The sequence below is a fragment of the Bos indicus genome, chromosome 4, assembly GCF_029378745.1.
Source record: "Bos indicus isolate NIAB-ARS_2022 breed Sahiwal x Tharparkar chromosome 4, NIAB-ARS_B.indTharparkar_mat_pri_1.0, whole genome shotgun sequence".
Classification (NCBI taxonomy): Eukaryota; Metazoa; Chordata; class Mammalia; order Artiodactyla; family Bovidae; genus Bos; species Bos indicus.
The window spans coordinates 119,576,006-119,596,937 of NC_091763.1; the positions used below are offsets into that span (position 1 = coordinate 119,576,006).

The 20,932-nt window shown below is 51.3% G+C and overlaps 1 protein-coding gene across 1 annotated transcript in view; it reads right to left on the reverse strand.

Moving 5' to 3' along the window:
- The window catches only part of PTPRN2 (protein tyrosine phosphatase receptor type N2), a 602,297-nt gene extending 584,919 nt beyond the window's left edge, over positions 1–17,378 (reverse strand). Inside the window, exon 1 of the mRNA XM_070788511.1 lies at positions 17,207–17,378. Coding sequence (XP_070644612.1) covers positions 17,207–17,315 — 109 coding nt within the window. The 5' untranslated portion in view covers positions 17,316–17,378. The remainder of the gene's footprint in view (positions 1–17,206) is intronic.
- Positions 17,379–20,932: the final 3,554 nt, after the last annotated feature.

The window sequence follows — 20,932 nt, forward strand, 5'->3', positions numbered from 1 at the left end:
ATTCACACAGAAGCGTTTCGAAAGTGTGTTTTCAAGCTGGACCTGAAGCTCTGCCTGCTGAGTCTCCAAGTTCAAACTGGGGCCATATTTCATTTATTTTATTCTGCCTGTTCCAAGGTTTGGGATTTTTGTTTCTTTTGGCATGCTATTATTTTTTAATAAAGCCTATGTTCATCAGCACAGCTAATGAGAAACATCTATTCCTTCAGGGTCCCAAAAGGTAAAAGTCAACTTCACAAGTGTTACCTGGATTTCCTGGCAAGAATTAGGAAGCACAACAAAATAACTATCCACAGAAGGAAGAACACAGTACTTACACAGGAAGGTCTTCTCACGTGGGAAAATTTCATTGTATGACAAGCACTAGGAATACACAGGAGAGGGGCCCTGGTGAACTTCTGGAGGGCAGGGAAGAAGGTTCTGGAGGTCATAGAAAGTTCTAGAAGGTTCTCAAAGGCAAGGAAAGTTCTGGAGATCACGGAAAGTTCTAGAGGGCAGGGAAAGTTCTGGAGGGCAGGGAAGGTTCTGGAGGTCATGGAAAGTTCTGGAGATCATGAGAAGTTCTAGAGGGCATGGAAAGTTGTGGAAAGTTCTCAAAAGCAAGGAGAGTTCTGGAGGGCATGGAAAGTTCTGGAGGGCATGGAAAGTTCTAGAAGGTTCTCAAAAGCAAGGACAGTTCTGGAGGTCATGGAAAGTTCTGGAGGGCAGGGGAAGTTCTGGAGGGCATGGAAAGTTCTGGAGGGCAGGGAAGGTTCTGCAGGCAAGGAAGGTTCTCAGAGGCAAGGGAGGGTCGGGGGGGCAAGGACACTGACGTGTTTGCATGTCCAGTGCTGGTACAGGGCCTGGCACTAAGTGCTCAGCGCATTATATGACTATTGTATAGCTCAAGGGAAAATTGACACTTTGTTCATAATGATATTAGAGAAACCTGACGAAGGATAAATATCTGAATTTTCCTCAAGACATACAGTTTTCCATTGGTATACATGGGGTTAGTCCCAGGACCCACCATGGACACCAGATCCATGGATGCTACAGTCCCATATCTGTATCTGGTTCTTTATCCATGGATTTAACCCTCAGACTGCAGTGTAACGTATTAATGGAAAAACACTGATACGTAAGTGGATTTGTGCAGTTCAAACCTGTGCCATTCACAGGTGGATTGCTGTCTGTGTCCTAGGCACAGACGTGAACTTGGAGCCCCCTGTAATCTCTGGGGATGTCACCTTCCCCAGAGAAGCCTGGCTCCTGCTTCCGGCTGAAGGCAAAGGCAAAGCCCCCGACACCTTATCTGGAGAAGGTGAGATGGCTCACGCTGGTCTCTGACCCTGCGAGGCCTGTCCTCTCTCCCCTGAACCACTTCTCATCCACAACCCACTCGGGTCCCAAACAGCACCTCAGAGACACTACCAGGAGCCCTGCCTGGGAAGTGGGGAGCCCTCCCCAGAACTGGCTGATGCTCTGATCTACCTTCTCCTAGAATTCCCTCCAACTCTTCACTCTGATTCTTCTTCTATCTCCCACCCTGGTCCAGACTCTCTCGTGTTCTAGTGGGTTAGTCAAATGCCTCCGTCCACCACTAATGGGAATGGAACTGCCTCTGGGATCTTTGGCATTGAAATAGCTTTAGATTTTGTCATTTAGTAGAAAGCGATTAAGCTGACATAAAAATGGTTTCTAAATGAAAATGAGACCGTGATATGGGTCACTCAGCCCACTGGCAGGTGCCAATAGAGTAAGGTCCAAATAAGAGCGTATACTTTCTGAATGCTTACATTTTATTCCAAGTGAATACGTAAATCTCACTTCCTGACATTTTCTAAGGTAAAGACGAGCCATTCACTCATTTTGAAATGTTCTTAGAACAAGAATCTAGATTTTATTAAGTGTTCTGGAGGAGACAGTGATGCATGAAGAACAGTAGCAAGAAAATCTGATTGAGATCAGATATTCTCTTCCCTCATCCCACTTTTATAAAAATACTTGATAGGAATTAATCATCTGATCATCAGTAGTCCTCTGTAATTCACTGACATTTTATACCAAGCCAGAGAAACGAGGCAGGGAACAAGAAAGGGACTCTGCTTCCTAGAAACACACAAAACATCAGCTTTGGATGCTGATGAGGCCAGAAGAGATGTTCAGATAGTCAAGAAATGTTCAAAAGAAGACAATGTATATTTGTGGGAAAATATAATCCTTTACTATCACTTTTGAAAATAAAGAGTCCAAATCCAGAATAACTGGAAGGATTCTGGAAGAATAACTGGGCCCGCATCCGGAGTCAACTTGAGCAAGGCCTGCCCACACTTCATGGCCATGTTTATTAACTTCCTTGGAGACTTTCAGACCAAGAGGACCCCTGTATCTCTCCTCAGTGTCTCTCTGGGTCAGTCTGGGAGGCTTTGTGATCACCACGTCCTCATGTCTCAATCTCCTCACTTAGAAGTTATAAACTGGGCTTCCCTGGTGATTCAGACAGTAAAGAATCTGCCTGCAATAAGGGAGACCTGGGTTCAATCCCCAGGTTGGGAAGATACCCTGGAGGAGGGCATGGCAAGCCACCCCAGTATTCCTGTCTAAAGAATCTCATGGACAAAGGAGCCTGGCAGGCCCATGGGGTTGCAAAGAGTCAGACACAACTGAGAGACTAACACTAACAAAAATTGATGAAACTGGACCAGGGAATCTTCCACCTCTGAAAGTCTACATTTGGCTCATCCATTTATCAGCAAAAACAACTGAGTGCATATACTGTTTAGTTTAGTTGCTAAGTCATATCCAACTCTTTCCAAGCCCATGGAGTGTAGCCTGCCAGGCTCCTCTGTCCACTCACCATTACACCAAGTCAGGGCTCACTCTGCAGCCTTACCAGTCTGTGGCAAATGGGCCCTGAGTCCAGGTGAAGGAGGCACAAGGGTAGACCTCCCCCCACCTGCACCAGTGCCCTCGATGTGCCGTCGCTCACGCGTGCCCAGTGACGCGGGTTACAACCAATTGTAACTAGTCCCCTCGATGTGCCGTCGCTCATGCGTGCCCGGTGACGCGGGTTACAACCAACTGTAACTAGTCCTCTCGATGTGCCGTCGCTCACGCGTGCCCGGTGATGCGGGTTACAACCAATTGTAACTAGTCCTCTCGATGTGCCGTCGCTCACGTGTGCCCGGTGACGCGGGTTACAACCAATTGTAACTAGTCCTCTCGATGTGCCGTCGCTCACGCGTGCCCGGTGACGCGGGTTACAACCAATTGTAACTAGTCCTCTCGATGTGCCGTCGCTCACGCGTGCCCGGTGACGCGGGTTACAACCAATTGTAACTAAACACAATGAGTCAGATTTGAAGGACTTTTGCAAAGAAATCATAGACTGTTAATGATGACACTAACATAGAAAATGGGATGAGCTGATACCTGTCCTAGTGGGAACTATTCAGACACGAGGTCAAAGGAATTGCAATTTAATCAGACCCAACAAGAAAGCAGTCAAGATTAAAAATCATCCTTCAGAATTTTTCAAATATGGATTTCTATATATTATCATTAATAGTAGACATTGTTCTAACTGCATATTATGCCTCGATACAGTAGATAATTATACCCTGAAACCACTGAGATTGAAAAAACATTTAAAAACTAAGCAAAAAAATAAATACATAAAAACTAAGCATCTGAAACAATATTAATATTAATGAGTACAAAAGTTTTTTTACTTTCAAAAACAATAATTAATCATTGGCAATGTTATCTTAAAGATATAGAATTACCAGACCACCTTACTTGCCTCCTGAGAAATCTATATGCAGGTCAAGAAGCAACAGTTAGAACTGAAGATGGAACAACGGACTGGTTCAAAATTGGGAAGGGAGTACGTCAAGGCCGTATATTGTTACCCTGCTTATTTAACTTATATGCAGTGAGTGCTGTATGTGCTAAATTGCTTCAGTCATAGCCAACTCTTCGTGACCCTATGGGCCATAGCCTGCCAGGCTCCTCTGCCTTGGGATTCTCCAGGCAAGAATATTGCAGCTGGTTGCAATGCCCTCCTCCAGGGGATCATCCCAACCCAAGGACTGAACCCACATTTCTTATGTCTCCTGTATTGGCAAGAGGGTTCTTTACCACTACCACCACCTGGGAAGCAGTGAACATCATGCAGATACATCATATGAGGTGCTGGGCTGGATAAACCACAAGCTGGAAGCAAGACTGCTGGGTGACACCACCCCATTCAGGGATGACCCAAATCAAATCCCTTACAATTATACAGTGGAAGTGACAAATAGATTCAAGGGATTAGATTTGATAGACAGAGTGCCCGAAGAACTATGAACGGAAGTTCATGACACTGTGCAAGAGGCAGTGATCAAAACTATCTCCAAGGAAAAGAAATGCAAAAAGGAAAAATGGTTGTCTGAGGAGGTCTTACAGATAGCTGAAAAAAGAAGAGAAGCGAAACGCATAGGAGAAAAGGAAAGATATATCCATCTGAATGCAGAGTTCCAGAGAATAGCAAGGAGAGATAAGAAAGCCTTCCTCAGTGATCAATGCAAAGAAATAGAGGAAAACAATAGGATGGGAAAGACTAGAGATCTCTTCAAGAAAATTAGAGATACCAAGGGAACATTTCATGCAAAGATGGGCACAATAAAGGACAGAAATGGTATGGACCTAACAGAAGCAGAAGATATTAAGAAGAGGTGGCAAGAATAAACAGAAGAACTCTATAGAAAAGATCTTAGTGACCCAGATAAGCACAATGGTGTGATCACTCACCTAGAACCAGACATTTTGGAGTGCGAAGTCAAGCGGGCCTTAGGAAGCATCACTACAAACAAAGCTAGGGGAGCTGATGGAATTTCAGCTGAGCTATTTCAAATCCTAAAAGACGATGCTGTGAAAGTGCTACACTCAATATGGCAGCAAATTTGGAAAACTCAGCAGTGGCCACAGGACTGGAAAAGGTCAGTTTTCATTCCAATCCCAAAGAAAGGCAATGCCAAAGGATGTTCAAACTACTGTACAATTGTACTCATCTCACATGCTAGTAAAGTAATGCTCAAAATTCTCCAAGCCAGGCTTCAACAGTACATGAACCGAGAACTTCCAGATGTTCAAGGTAGATTTAGAAAAGGCAAAGGAACCAGAGATCAAATTGCCAACATCCACTAGATCATAGAAAAGGCAAGAGAGTTCCAGAAAAACATCTACTTCTGCTTCATTGAGTATGCTAAAGCCTTTGACTGTGTGGATCACAAACTACTGGGGGAAATTCTTAAAGATAAAGGAATACCAGACCACCTTACCTGCCTCCTGAGAAACCTGTATCTAGGTCAAGAAGCAAAAGTTAGAACTAGACATGGAACAATGAACTGGTTCAAATTGGGAAAGGAGTACATCAAGCCTGTATGTTGTTACCCTGCTTATTTAACTTATATGCAGAGTACATCACGTGAAATGTCAGGCTGCATGAAGAACAAGTGGGAATCAAGATCACCAGGAGAAATATCAATAACTTCAGATATGCAGATGACACCACCCTTATGGCAGAAAGTGAAGAGGAACCTTTAGAAGAAGGTTAAAGAGGACAGTGAAAAAACTGGCTCAAAACTCAACATTCAAAAAACTAAGATCATGGCATCTGGTCCCATCACTTCATGGCAAATAGATGGGGAAACAATGGGAACAGTGACAGACTTTTTTACTTGGACTCCAAAATCACTTCAGATGGTGACTGCAGCCATTAAATTAAAAGATGCTTGCTCCTTGGAAGAAAAGTTATGACAAGCCTAGATAGCATATTAAAAATCAGAGACGTCACTTTGACAACACAGGTTAATATAGTCAAATCTATGGTTTTTCCAGTAGTCATGTACGGATGTGAGAGTTGGACCATTAAGAAGGCCGAGTGCCAGAAAACTAATATTGTTGAACTGTGGTGTTGGCGAAGACTCTTGAGAGTCCCTTAGACTGCAAGGAGATCAAACCAGTCAATTCTAAAGGAAATCAACTCTGAATATTCATTGGAAGGACTGATGCTGAAGCTGAAGCTCCAGTACTTTGGCCAGCTGATGCAAAGAGTTGACTCATTAGAAAAGACCCTGATGCTGGGGAAGATAGAAGGCAGGAGGAGATGACGATGACAGAGGATGAGATGGTTGGATGGCATCACCGAGTCAATGGACGTGAGTTTGAGCAAGCTCCAGGATATGGTGATGGACAGGGAAGCCGGACGTGCTGCAGTCCATACAGTCACAAAGAGTTGGACACAGCTTAGTGACTGAACAACAACAACGTTATCTCATTCTTTCTAAATTTGTGTTTAGTTTTATAATAAGCATTAGTTCAGTAAAGCATATGTGATTTGCAAATCTGTGGACACACATATGTACACTGATGCGTGCACACACACGTGGTGCAGGTCATGTCCACGAGGTGAGGTTTCTCGCAGAACAGTTACAGTTCAGATTCGAGGGTGGTCCATGGTCACCCCACCAGAACCGGAGGGCCGTGGGGAGAAGGCAAGCTTCTTTCTGTTACAGCTGTCCTGCCGCCCTATCAGCCCGCCTCTCCCCCCGCATGTGAGCACACAGCCAGCAGCTCCTCCCAAGCCCCACCTGCAGCAGGGCTCCTCAGGGGGTCTGGCCAGTCCTCTGAGGTGGGGGCACCCAGTGCACTGTAGGCTGTCCAACATCCCAACCCCTTCTCTGGAGACCCTAGCAGCACACCTCCCACCTGAGCTGAGACAACCGGAAATGTCCCCACGGCAGCCGAGACCCCAGTGGAGGACCACTGGGCTGGTAAAGGAGCTCAACACCTCTTTCTCAAGGGGACACTTAAAGCAACCCTCTATCTTGTCTGCAGAGAACATACTCTTCCTCCATTATTCATTTATTTTACACAGCAAAGAGGCATCTTATGATATCCTGGAGGAACTATTACAGCACTTGAAACACATATACCCATACCCACATAGAAACGTTCAAGTTAAGGCTTTGATTTGGGAGTTAGTAACCATTCAATCCTCTTGATGAAAGTGAAAGTGGAGAGTGAAAAAGCTGGCTTAAAGCTCAACATTCAGAAAACAAAGATCATGGCATCTGGTCCCATCACTTCATGGGAAATAGATGGGGAAACAGTGGAAACAGTGTCAGACTTTATTTTTTTGGGCTCCAAAATCACTGCAGATGGTGACTGCAGCCATGAAATTAAAAGACACTTACTCCTTGTAAGAAAAGTTATGGTCAACCTAGACAGCATATTGAAAAGCAGAGACATTACTTTGCCAACAAAGGTCCGTCTACTCAAGGCTATGGTTTTTCCAGTGGTCATGTATGGATGTGAGAGTTGGACTGTGAAGAAAGCTGAGCGCCGAAGAATTGATGCTTTTGAACTGTGGTGTTGGAGAAGACTCTTCAGAGTCCCTTGGACTGCAAGGAGGTCCAACCAGTCCATTCTGAAGGAGATCAGCCTTGGGATTTCTTTGGAAGGACTGATGCTAAAGCTGAATTCCGATACTTTGGCCACCTCATACGAAGAGTTGACTCTGATACTGGGAGGGATTGGGGGCAGGAGGAGAAGGGAATGACAGAGGATGGGATGGCTGGATGGCATCACTAACTCAATGGACGTGAGTCTGAGTGAACTCCAGGAGTTGGTGATGGACAGGGAGGCCTGGCATGCTGTGATTCATGGGTCTGCAAAGAGTTGGACACGACTGAGCGACTGAACTGAACTGACTGAACTGAAACATTCAATCTCCTACAATCATTGTGAAACATCTTATTTCCTGTAAGATCTCCTCTAACAATCTGGATCACTCTTTTTTCCTAGTGTTTGACTTTAAATATACTGTGGATATCTGATGTTCTTTCAGAGTTCCTAAGGAAAACATTTAATCATTAAACAAATGCAACATATCCTTCAACAGTATCAATTCAGATCGAATATATCACTTTTTTACATCACCAACTGACTTCTTAGTTAACTTACTAATATGTCAATAATGTAGTCTCCTGGAACACTAAAATTAGTTTCACATCTGTATTTCTCTCCCTCAGAATCTTCAGAAGGATTTCCCTGGTGGTCCTGTGGTTAAGAACCCACCTTGCAATGCAGGGGACGCGGGTTCGATCCTTGGTCCGGGAACTGGGATCCCCGTGGTGTGGAGCAACTAACAAGCCCACACGCTGCAACTCTGGGCCTGGAGGCGCAGTGAGCATCCGCGCTGCAACAGAGGGCCCGGCCTGCTGCAGTGGGGGCCCACGGCTGACCCAAGGCAGCCCAGTGAATAAACGCATGTCTGAACACAAGCGAAGAAGAGCAGGCATATGTATATGAATATCCAAGTTTCTGCCTTTAACAGATTGTGCGTTTTTATCTTCTCAGGATAGTGCTAAATCAAGATACTCTTTGAGAACTGCTTCTCCTCAGATAGAACAGATGTAACTAAGCAGAACCTAGCTCACCGCTGAGCTCTGACGCACTGACGCTCTTTACCCCATACCCACGTGCAGCATTCTTTACTAATAGAGCCTCCCTTCCCAGGCTGCTCCTTTGATACCACACCAGTTTGTTCCTCTAGACACGTAGTTGTCTGATGAATTTCGCACGATGGTTTTCAGCACACTGGCAATATCCTCTACATGGCCTGGTTATAGATCTGTGTGTATGCACCAGTATTCTCTATGATGAGGGTAAATTAAAGTTTAAGTTCATTATGATATGTTAGGAATACAGAACCATTAGAAATGATCACAGATATCAGGAAGTAAGTGATACTGCTTCTTAACAGACTGAGAATCTAATCTTTATTCTGAAAAATATTCTTTTCATTTAAAGAAGGTTTCTTTACTCGAATTGTCAAATACTTCCTTCTGCTTAAACTCCCAGCAATGACAAACTCATGTAGGAGAGCAACCTCTGGGGTTTCAGCACCTGCCCCTGATGCACCCTTTGGAGTGCTCGCCCCAAACAAGACACAAGCCAATGGGAGACCCCAGCCTGCCGCGGCCACTTCCAGGGAGACAGACCGTGCACAGCCAGGCACCAGGCCACCCTGCCAGAGAGGCATCCAGCCCACCTCTGGCGCTGCGAGGAATGGGCGCCTCGGCTTCTGACGCTGCCGTCTCTCCCTCCCACCCGCACTCTGCCTGAAGCCCTTCTCCACAAGGAAGGCTGTGGGGAAGGAGGGGTGAACTCGGGGTGTGCGCCACAGGGAAGGGGCACCGACCAGAGCCCAGCGGGGCTCCCAGCAGGAACCCAGAGCCTAGGGTGGGGGCAGGCCTGCCAACACAGGGCACGAATCACCCCTCAAACTGTAGGTAAGGGGCAGGCAACCAGCCAGGCTCACTAGCTCCCTCCTGCAGCCACACAGACACGCCCGAGGGACAGACTGCAGTGCCCAGCGGACCCAGAGTGGGCCTGGCACCTGACCCACACACCCTCGGTTGGAAATCAAGGTCTGAGCCCAGGTCCCGCAGAGAGATGCTGTGGTCCTCAGACCTGGGGGCAGGGAGCCTCCGCACCCTGCTCCCCCCGTCACGGCCATCTTCACCAGCGGGATGGGGGCATCCTCACACCTGCCCAGGCGAGCGGTGCGGACAGCAGTGGCCTCGGGAGCCCTGCGTGGGTGCCAAGTGCTGGTGTGACCCCTCCAGTGCTTCCACAAGACACACGAGGGCTTTGGTCTCTATCATCAAATACTGTTTACACTTTGGAGATAAGACCAACATATAGACACTTTGAGTGTTTTTGAAACAGTGCAAACTAGACATGTCAAATATACCCTCAAAGGTGCTCTGATTTTTGAATTTGTCAAATGTCAGTCAAATAGTTAAATATTATTTAAAAGAAAGTGTTGACCATTTGAAAAAGGAATGTACTACCTCTTTTTAGTACACTTTACACTCAAATGTGTAAAATCTGTATGACTATTATCTAAGCCCTCTTTCTTTTACTCAGGGGCCTTATGCTCTTTTGAGGGATGGCATGAGCTACAGACATGTTATCACCACTGCTTGTTCTCACTGTTACAACACAATCGGGCCTGCATTCTACTTGGTTGAACTAGTGACAGTTTTTTAAATATGTTTATTAGAAAACATAAATAATATTGACCTTTTTTTTTTTTTTGCCTGTACCACGTGGCTTGTGGGATCTTAGTTCCCCAACCAGGGATCAAACCCAGGCCCTTAGAAACAAATGTACAGAGTCCTAACCACTGGACGACCAGGGAATTTCTGATATTACTATTTTAAATGTTAATTTTTTTAAAAAAAAACCTCAGTAGTCAATTCAGCTGAGACTTGGACTCAGCAAAGTAACACTGTTTTCAATAATAACAGTATTCCACTGTGCCAGGCCACCAAGCTGGAGAAAACTACAGCTTCTAAAAACAAGTAGGGTTACAACTAGGACTGCCATTGTCAAGAATTCTCCCACTATCTCATAAAATTCTCTCAAACACACACACCCAAACTGGCATTTTGCTCGTGGTATAAATTCAGAGAGATTCAGGTGAAGCCCTCCATTTTTCCTGACTCTCACTGTGAGTGCAGACAGAAAGATGAGGCAGCTTCTTAGTCTATCCACATGCCCACCCCACCCCGAAATGATGAGCTTTCTCACGTGATCTGTGTCCTGGACCCATATGCACTCAGCCCCCACACGTGTTTGGAAGCTGTTAGAATCCTCTCTGGTCCCCATGCTGACTGTGTCCTGGATCAAGGACCAGAACACCCCAGGGAGGCAGCTACCAGGCAGGGGCGGGGAGGGCGGGGGGTGCGCTCAGTCACAAGGGTGGGCCCCGGTCGCCCAGAACTGACCCTGGTACTTCCTCATGTTTCGTTCAGACAGCACTTAACTCAGATGCAAGTATGGTGATCTGAACCTTGGCCTATTTTCAGGCAAAACCAGAAAAGGAGATTCAAGAAGACCCAAAGTACTGACAAAGCAAATGTGCCTTTCCGGGATGGAAGACGGTTCGAGGCGGGAAGGCGGGTGGACCACGGCTCAGGCTGCTTCTTCACCCACGTCCCCATTCCCACCTGCCACGGAGAGACTGTGCTTCCTCTCACCGGTCTGCTTCAGCTGGTGCCACTAAAATACCAGCTACTTCAGAGAACATACACATCGCTGAACTGGCTTCCAGCCGCACCTCAGGTTAATTACTGCTCTGAGCTGGATTAAAGCCACAGCCCCAGATGGAAAAGGCATCAACCTCCCAGGGCCAACTTCAGGGGCTGCTCTGTCCATTTATGAGTTGACTATATTTCACTGTTGGAGTCAGAATTGACTTGCACCATTAATGTAAAGTCCTTTCCCCTTTGGAAACCAGGTCAGTTTTTCTTCTGAAAATTCCTTCCCCCAAACAAACTTCCAAACACATCCTTTGTACTGTACATTAGGAGACTGCAAAATGGGCTTTGAGAATCACCTGGGACAAAGACTGCCCACATCACACAAGGGAAGCTTCATTCTTTCACCTCCTCAGGCAAGAATAAGGAATGATCAGAAGGCACCCTCCCTTACCTGTCTGTTACTCTAAATGTCAAGCTAAAAAAAAAAATAAATAAATAAATGTCAAGCTAGATGGAACCACTCTACCTTTTCCTATGAAAGTAACCCTTCCTTCCTCCCTTACTCTGAATTAGACTATTTGCTATGACTAGTCTGAAGTGAAAGCTAGCTTCTTTGGTGTTTGTATTGCTACATTCAAAAAATCTGATGGAAGCAGAGAGGCATCTGAGCAGAGGGCATGAACACAGGAATCTGTGAATGCTATGGTGGCACTGCACTCCTGCCATCTTGGGAAGGCTAGGTGTCCAAAAACAAGTCGTCCGTTTCTAAACATCAAAATTCCCTCTGAAAGGCCAACTAGATACTTGAATCTGACAGCCAGAACAAACCCCAGTTTGGAACATCACCGCCCTCCTACAGACGTCCTGTTCTTGGGAACTGGAGGGGCAGGCTCTGAGGGCATACAGATCATCTGCCAGGACCTGCACACTCGGGGCTGGTGCCGCCCCATCCTGGGTCAGCCGCTGGAGGAGGCCAGAGCCCAGGACCCAGCCCCAGCAGTGGGCGTCCCACAGCGTGCTCCTCAGCCGCTCTGGGCCTCAGGCTTCCCACCTGTGGAACGCAGACAGAAACATGCGTCCACCAGGGCTCTTCTGGGGCCAGCACGTAGGCACATACAGGGCACTCAGGGGCTGCTGGGGGAACGCGTGGGTCAGAGCTGGGGTTACAGGACTGTCCTGCCACCTGTCACTGGAGTCTGTACACAGAACACACACCAAAAGAGAAACTTGATTTCATGTGTGATCATTTTTAATTGAATAAAGAGAGAAATCACCCCAATCTGTTTTATAACTATTAGCTCATTTCCTCCAGCCCATCACACTCTTGAACTGCCCTCACGGGAACCATTACTAGTCACATGAGGTTAAGAGGGCACGTCCTTGCGTTTTCTGAATTACAGCCGATACTCTGGCAAAATAAGTGAACCAAACGCTCCCTTATCCACCCCCACACAGGAGAGTCAACACCAAGCGATCTCTGAAAACCCTCAATGCTCTCCTGCTTTCTTCACACCTCACGTGAAGGCCATTTTAAAGACAGATGGACCCTGATGTTTCACACGTCAGCACTTCCAAGTCCAACGTCCAGTTTCTTAGACTAATGTGGGAGTCACTCACTTATCAGCTTGGAAGCTGACTAACAAACAAAAATGTTACTTAATATGTGAACATAAATGTTTCCAGGAGAACCGCACCTCTTTTCACTTCCTGCCCTAGATACTTAAACAGTGGTTGTGGCCAAGCTGTTAGAGAAGGCAGGAGTTAAAAGAGAAAATTTCCTCGTCCTCCTACAAGCTCTGTTTCCAGCCAGCTGCAAAGAGCATTGACTGTTTTCTGCTTCTCCGGTTTTCTGGCCTCCTATCAACCAAGATGTGAAAAATAATTCCAGCTGGGTCTACATTTATGAAGGTCAATTTAGACTAATGTGAAAACAGCTGCCAGGTGCTGTTATATGGCACAGAGGGTTATCTGCCATGAATTCAACTGTTTGCTTTCTCAGGAAACAGAACATCTAGTCAGAAGAGATAAGATAGGTTCTAGCTAGCTGAGCCTCGCCAGGCCTGCATCTACCGACACACATCTAGATGAAAGCCTCGCCCACTCCTTAAGCTTTTTTCCGCCTCTCCACCCATAAAACATCCTTCAACTAGCAATATTTGCATATACACAGGCATATCTTAAATATCTGCCACCCAAAGCCTGAGGGTTCTTTTCAGTTTGGGTCCCATTCAATTACAAACATGTTTTCATTTAAAAATCTTGAAATTCTAAGGTATTGCTCAAAGAGGTTGTGGCAATGGAAACCCTTCTTAATAAGACCGTGTGTAATAACAGCTCAGCTGACCCCATTTCTTCATACTTCACCACCTCACTCCATATTCCTAACTTCCAAAAATCCTAAGGAAAGGGGTGAATAACTGCATTTGCAAGTTAGGTAGTACTACATGTAAAACATAGAACAAAATAAACTCAGAATGTAGAAATTATTATCATGTAAAAGAACCAATGATTGCCACAGAACTCATCAAACCACGTGCTCCAGGACAATGAGCCTGGGGCTGCACCCTGCCTGAGCTGTAAGACACCCTGCTGCCCTTCTTCAGGGGAAGCCAGGGCTCCAGCTAAGCCTGCACATTTCACGGCATTCAGAAATTGTCAGTGGGGACCAGCACCACCACCGAGGAAAAGAGAAAGAGGACTATGACAAATTGAGCACACCCCCGCACCTCCCCGGAACACACACAGCTGATGATCTTGGTAACCAGGTGCGAAACCAGATGAGCGTTTAAAAGGAGAGATGCGAGACGCCGAGATGCACAGCTGAGCTTCGCACAGAGAGGAAGCCATCTGAGAACCGCGTTCATTCCCTGCACATTCCTCCTGAGCCTGATACATTTAACTGCCATCTCTGGACACGGGAGACAGCCACACCACCACCCAACCCAAAGCCCCTGCACCTGTGGGGGCGCCCACTGTCGGTACCTCTCTCTCCCGGAAGCCTGGGGTTCTCCTTGTGCCCCAGTCCCACCGCACTGGGACACCAATCAGCACCTGGGGCTGCAGGGCCAGAGCAGGAGGAGGAGGAAACCACCAGCAGAGAAAAGGCTCACAGCTGGAGAGAAGGCAGCAGGCAGCGGGGCTCTCGCTCGGGGGAGGGGCAGGCTGCTCACCACCATACAAGAGGCAAAACCAACAGCTCCGGACCCCAAGAAGCAAGGATGGATTGTGCTCTTGTGGCAGGAAGAATACTTTGATTTAAAAATAAACATCATGCCATCTAGGTGACAAAGCACGCCGACTGCTCCTGGCAGCGCTCTCCTCAGTCCTGTGTGGGCTCACTGGTGAATGAAAAATACATGTGGGCAAATCGAGAGGCAAAAACAAAGGAGAAAAAGAAACAGGCGCCCATCTTCAAAGCCAGGTAGGTCTGACTTGGGATTCTCCAAGCTGAATTTGCACAAAAGGTGGATTCTGTCCTTTAGCAAATGAAATGCGTGTTTCTTTAGCAAAAAAGGAAGATCTTTAATATGTATGACTGCCTTTAAATGTGGGGGCTGCCAGAGCAGGTTCACAAACTAGCCTCCCTATAACTGAAGAATGATTTAAAGACAAAAGGCTCAAGTTCACAGCAGCATAATGGAAAAAGTACTGAGCACCCGAACAAAAGGATGTCCTAAAATCACAGAGAAGGGCAGAGCGAGGAAGAAAGAAAACCCAAAGACAGAAGAGAATCGCTAAGCTGCCCAGGACAGCACTACCTGACAGCAATGGTGTTCTGGCCACAAGCAGAGCTGAGTCGGGTCCTTGAGAAGGGTGCCTTATTCCTGCCCCACGCACCTCTCATCACCGTGTCATAAATAACAGGCCACCATCTGCCATAAGGGAGCCTTCTGCACCAGAAAGACACGGGCAGAATAGGTGCTGAAGGTCAGGAGGCTAACATCATTAAGGGGGAGAGGGCGCCCTTGAGGAAAGGGAGCGGTGAGATGTCCACGGTCACTGAGATGCTGCCAACAGTTGCTGTGGACTGTGGCACGTGGCTCAGAGCAGTGAACATACACTCGGACGCGGTAGTTTTGTCAATCCAGGGTTTCAACAAGAGCTCCTTCACTGTCCCCTAATTCAAGGCAAGGCATCCTCTGCAGAAAAAGCTGGCCTCGGGTCTTGGTGACATTTGACCCCTGATTCTAACCTGCAACTCTAGGACTCAAGTGAGGAGGCAAAATGTGTATCGCCTTGAACCATGTGTTCTATAGACCTTAACCTGAAGTTGAGTGTTAACAGTTAAATAAATAAATAGGCATAAGTGACATGGCTGGGACCAGATCTATGGTCTCTGGGTACATCTTTCCTTGTCTGTCGTTATTTGGAACACTGCAGTTGCTGTGACCATTATTTACAAGATCCAGACAGTTGAGAAAGAGAAACATGGCAGCATGTGCCTTTCATGGGTGACCATGGCCCCCCTGCACCATCTGCAGACTGTGCATGTGAGCCTTGAGGACACAGCAGCATCCCCTGGGTGAGGATGGCGCAGGGATAGAAGGCTGAGTGCACAGGACGTTGCGAGTGTATGTGGGTAGGCGTGGCCACATGCAGCCCCAGGCTGGGTCCCCCAGTAGGGAGACGACACTCCCATCTGGCTATCCGTGCACCCCGCCATGGTAATGTCCAATCATTCCGGGATCCAGCAGGCTACACCGATCAGCTGGAGTCCCTGAGACAGTTCAAAAAGGTCTGGGCCCCTAAGGTTGACCCACACCAAGACTGCATTCAGGAGGCTCCCTAGAAGCACATCAAAAACAGAGGGGGAATAAGGCTCTCCTTAATGATACAAGTCAACTTTGCTGGTAGCCAGAACACCACTGCTGTGTCGGGCCGCGCTGTCCCAGGCAGCTTAGCGATTCTCTTCTGTTCACTTATGTCTGCCTTTGGGTTTTCCTTTGCTCGCTCCCTGAGCCACCCCCTCCTTCCTCCTTTCTCTACCATTTCTGAAAGTGGTAGAGATTTTCAGCTTGCGATGAATGGGCAGTTACAATGGAAACAGAATAGTCGAGGACCAACCTCGCCTTCATCCCATGGAAACTGCCCTCCCTGGAACACCGAGTGGCCAGTGTCAGCTGACCCTGGTTCTCCCTGATCGTGTGTGTGTGGAGGGCGGCGTCGGGAGAGCTGAGCAAACAGCTCTCACAGGAGGTGACATGCCAGTTCCGGCCAGATGAAGGAAGGAGCACAGCCCAGCTAAGGCTGACCAGCACACAGCCAGGCCTCTGTGGCTGCTCTGAGGCAAGGTCCTGGAGGTCAAGGCAGAGTGGGGGCGGGGGGGCCGAGCCTGCCGGGCGGGGCTCAGCGGGGCAGGCTCACCTGGGCGCGCGGTGGCTCCGGGGGAAGTGGCTGGACGACGGGGACGCCAGGTGCGAGGACCAGACGCGTTGTTCCCCTCAGGACCTCCCCGGGCGGGCGAGGACCTCTTCCCGGGTGGCGCTGGCCTTCCCCGTGCTCGCTGTCCGCAGGCCGGGGCTGCGTGTGCGCCAGGAAAGCCAGGGCGGCGCTGGGGGCCCGGGACCTGCGGCGGCCGTGCCCACCTGTGTCGGCCGTCCCCGGTCTCTGGGACGGCGGCGCCCGGGGGGCGGCGGGGCGAGACCCGGGCCGGCTCTGCCCGCAGCCCCGCGACAAGCGCTCCTCTCACCTCAGGGGCCCGGGGCCGGCGCCCGCGGACCCACCTCAGCTGACCCTCCTCAACCGACCCTCCTCTACCGACCCTCCTCAACAGCAAGGCGGGCGCGCGTCGCAGGCCGCGAGGCGGCGGCCTGGCCCTCCCCGCGCCCCGCTGCCCCCCACTCCCCTCGGGGGGACGCCCGCGCGACCGCGAGGCGCGGGGGAGGCCGCGCGGGGGGGACACGCGGCGCGGACACGCGCGGGCGCCCCCGCAGAGCGCGCGCCCGCCGCTGCGCCCGCGACCCCGCGCCGCTCGCTGGGCGCTCCCCCGCCCCCACACCTCTTCCCCAGCCCTCCCCACCCCTCCCCCAGAAGCGCGCCCGCGCCCAGTCAGGCGCCCCTTCCCCGCTCCCCTCAGCCACACGGCGCCCCTCCCCCACCGCGACCCCGACCCCGACCCCACTCACCGAGCAGCCCCGGGAGCGGCCGGGTGCGGGGCGCGGGCGCGGGCGCGGGGGCGACGGGCGGGGCGCGCGGCAGCAGCAGCAGCAGCAGGAGCGCGAGCGGCGGCCCCATGTCGGCGGCACTCAGTCCATGGCGGCCGCTCCTCCCCGCGCTCCCGGCGCTGCCGTGGCTTCAGCACCGGACAGCGCCGCCGGCCCCGCCCCCGGCACGCCCGGCCCCGCCCCTCGATGCTTGGTCCCGCCCCTCGATGCTTGGTCCCGCCCCGACACGCCCGGCCCCGCCCCGCCCCGCCCCGGGCCCTCCAGCTGCCCGCGCTCCCGGACCCTGGCTCGAGAAGGGGTGCCTGAGACGAGCTCCGAGCTCCGGGCCGCCTGCGCCTCCTCGCTGCGTCTCCCGGCCTGCAGGGACCCCGTCCCCCTCATACCCCACGATGGGGCCTGAGTCGGAGCGCCTGCAGCACGGGCAGCGCGGGCCTGCCCGGAAGGGGGCCGGGGTTCATGAGGAGGGGCGCCGTGTAGGGGTTGTGGGGGTCCTCAGCCTGGGACTGAGAGGCCATGGGAGCCTAACCTGGGGGTCAGCGGGGACGGGCCCGCGGCCCCGGAAGCCGCGCCCGTCCGCCAGGTCGGGATTCCACAGCAGGAACCCGGCCCGAGGTGGAGTCTCCGGAGGCTCTTCCCTCCTCCCTGCACCCTGCCGCCACTGGCCGCTGTCGGGGTCCGGAGGGGGCGCTGGGGACAGTGTGTTCCTCCCCAGGAGACTTTTTCTCTCTAAAGACCTGGGCACCGCGTGTGGGGGTTCCTTCAGCGGATGGGGGCTCTGTGTGTGTGTCACAGAGAAGTGAGGTGTGTGCGTGAGTGTGTTTGTGTCTGTGTGGCAGAGACAAGTGAGTTGTGTGTGTGAGTGTGTGCCTGTGTGTGTGAGACAGAGGTGGGCTGTGTGTGTGTGTATGTGTCTGTGTGTCAGAGAGAAGTGAGTGTGTATGTGAGAGGTAGGGTGTGTGTATGTGTGTGTGTCTGTGTGAGAGAGGTGGGCTGTGTACGTGTGTGTGCGTGTCAGACAGAAGTGAGGTGTGTGCATGCATGTGTGTGAGAGAGGTGGACTGTGTGCATGCGTGTGTGTGTGTGAGAGAGGTCGGCTATGCGTGTGTGTCTCTGTTAGAGATGTTGGCTTTGTGCATGCATGTGTGTGTGTGTGTGAGAGAGAGGTGGGCTGTATGCATGCGTGTGTGTGTGTCTGTGAGAGAGAGAGAGGTGGGCTGTGTACGTGTGTGTCAGAGAGAAGTGAGGTGTGTGCACGCATGTGTGTGTGTGAGGTGGGCTGTGTGCATGCATGTTTGTGTGTGTATGTGCGAGAGGTGGGCTGTGCATGTGTGTCTATGTGTGTGTTAGAGAGGTTGGCTTTGTGCGTGCACGTGTGTGTGTGTGAGAGAGGTGGGCTGTATGCATGCGTGTGTGTGTGTGTGTGTGTGAGAGAGAGAGGTGGGCTGTGTGAGTGCATATGTGTGTGTGTCAGAGAGAAGTGAGGTGTGTACGTGTATGTGTGTGTATCTGTGTGAGAGAGAGATGGGCTGTGTGCGTATCTGTGTGTGTCAGCAGTGAGGTGAGTGCGTGTGTGTATGTCAGAAGTGAGGTGTGTGCGTACGTGTGTGTCTGTGTCAGAAGCGAGGTGTGTGTGTACATGCGTGTCTGTGTATGTCAGAAGTGAGGTGTGTGCATGTCTGTGTGTACTAAGGTGTGTGCATGCGTGTGTCTGTGTGTGTCAGCAGTGAGGTGTGTGCGTGTCTGTGTGTGTCAGCAGTGAGGTGTGTGCATGCGTGTCTGCATGTGTACTCAGTGAGGTGTGTGTGTGCGTGCGTGTGGCTGACTGTCCTCACACCCTGCCCGCTCCGCCCCCGGCATCCTTGGCTCCCTGGCTTGGCCTGGGTCAGCTGTGCCAAGCTCCAGGAATGGCAGTCCCAGCAACAGTCAGAGGGCAAGGCCCCCGAAATGGAGCGTGGGGACCGGACCCACAGTGGGGACCGCAGGGAAGCTGCAGTCACAGCCCACAGACAGAGGCGTGGACCCGCCAGACGGCGGGGATCTAAGGAGGCAGACGGTGCCAGGCCCTGCCTCACCTGGCATCAGCTGCACTCTTCCACTGGGAGCAGGACAGAGGAAGCTCCCGGGGCAGGAGGGGACCTGAGGCAGGAGGGGGGAAGGAAACCTCGCGTGGAAACAGGGCCGGCCCCCAGGCAGCCCGACTTCCCGCGGGCGGCACAGCTGTGCACAGCCCTTTCTGGGATGCCACTGGGGAGGTGGTCACGAGAGGAAGCCCGTGCCGGGCCCTGACACGTAGGGGCGAGTGTGCACACAGGAGCACGGATGCGTGTGGGTACAGCCGAGGATACGGTGTGTGAGCACACATCAGTGCTGTCAACGGTGCACACGCGCGGATCTGTCCACTGTGTGTGCGGCACACACCCACACGCGTGCTTGCTTCCTGAGCCCCTTGGGCAGGGTGGGTGTCTTCCACGTGCACTCACGCTTTGTGCCTTTCCCGCTGACACACTGGCCGGGGCCTGTGTATGACCCGGTCCAAGTCTGCACAGTAAGAACACAGTTGTGGTCACAGGTCAAGGAATGACTCTCCCAACATTTTCAAGGCCCCTGAGGCACATGTCCCTTCAGGTCTTCTGCCCACCCGAGGAGGAAGCAGAGGGGGACTCCCCCCACGAGGGGGGCTCAGACCCTGGCCCCGCAGCCTTGGCACTGCCGAGTGGAGACAGAGGAGACGGCTGGGAAACCCGTCAGCCAGCGCTCTGGACTTGCTCGGAGCCGACCAGCCTAACCATGATGTCTTATTGGCTCCAGAAAGCTGTCAGGATGGGGAGCTGGGCCTCTTGTTCTCTGTGTGGAGAACATGGCCCAGCTGTGGGGGATCCACCAGGATGGTAGCATGGGAGCCTCTGGGAGGCGGGCTCCTTCGTGGAGCCCAGGCCCTCAGCCAGGTCAGCAGCACCGACGGGGTCTTCCCTTGCATTGGCAGGTGCCCGGCATGCTAGGCTGGGATGCCCACTGGGTTGCTACTCAGCCAGGACCCGTCTCCAAAGCAACAGCTATGGGGTGGGCTTCCAGGAAGCAGACAACCCACGTGTTGGTGGGCGCCTGAAACAGGACTGACAGACAACCCCAAGTTACTTGTCTTAGTTTGGCCGCCACTCTGGTCAGCCGTGATGGAACTTGAACTGTTGACTGATTCGGTCAAAACTGCCATTGGCCATTTCCAGCTGGCAGGTCTTTATTGCACAAACACAGCCCGGGTCTGTCTGAACCGCGAACCCAGTGTGAGTCATCAGATGGTCCTGGTTCCAGCAGGAGAGAAGTTGGGCTGCCAGACCCCCAGGAGATACGCCTCTAACGGGCCCGCAGCTGCCAGCCCGTGACCCCCTTAGAGCCCCATGAGGCGGGGGGAGCACTCCCCATCCTGCTGCTGCAGAGGCTGCCCAGCTCAGCTCAGGATGGGCCACCACTGCCTGCCCCTGAGTGCGCTCTCATCCTGCCCAGGGGACAGCTCTGTCCCACGGAGTCCTGCCGGCTCCAGGGCACAGCCCAGAGTGGGAGACAGGACCTGCACCCCAAAGCTGAGAGCAATCAGGGTGAGCACGAGAGGGCTAGGCACTTAGAAGATTCTGGAGCCCCGGAGGTGGATGCAGCAAGAAGGGCCTCCAGCTTGGAGAGACGAAGCCCCAG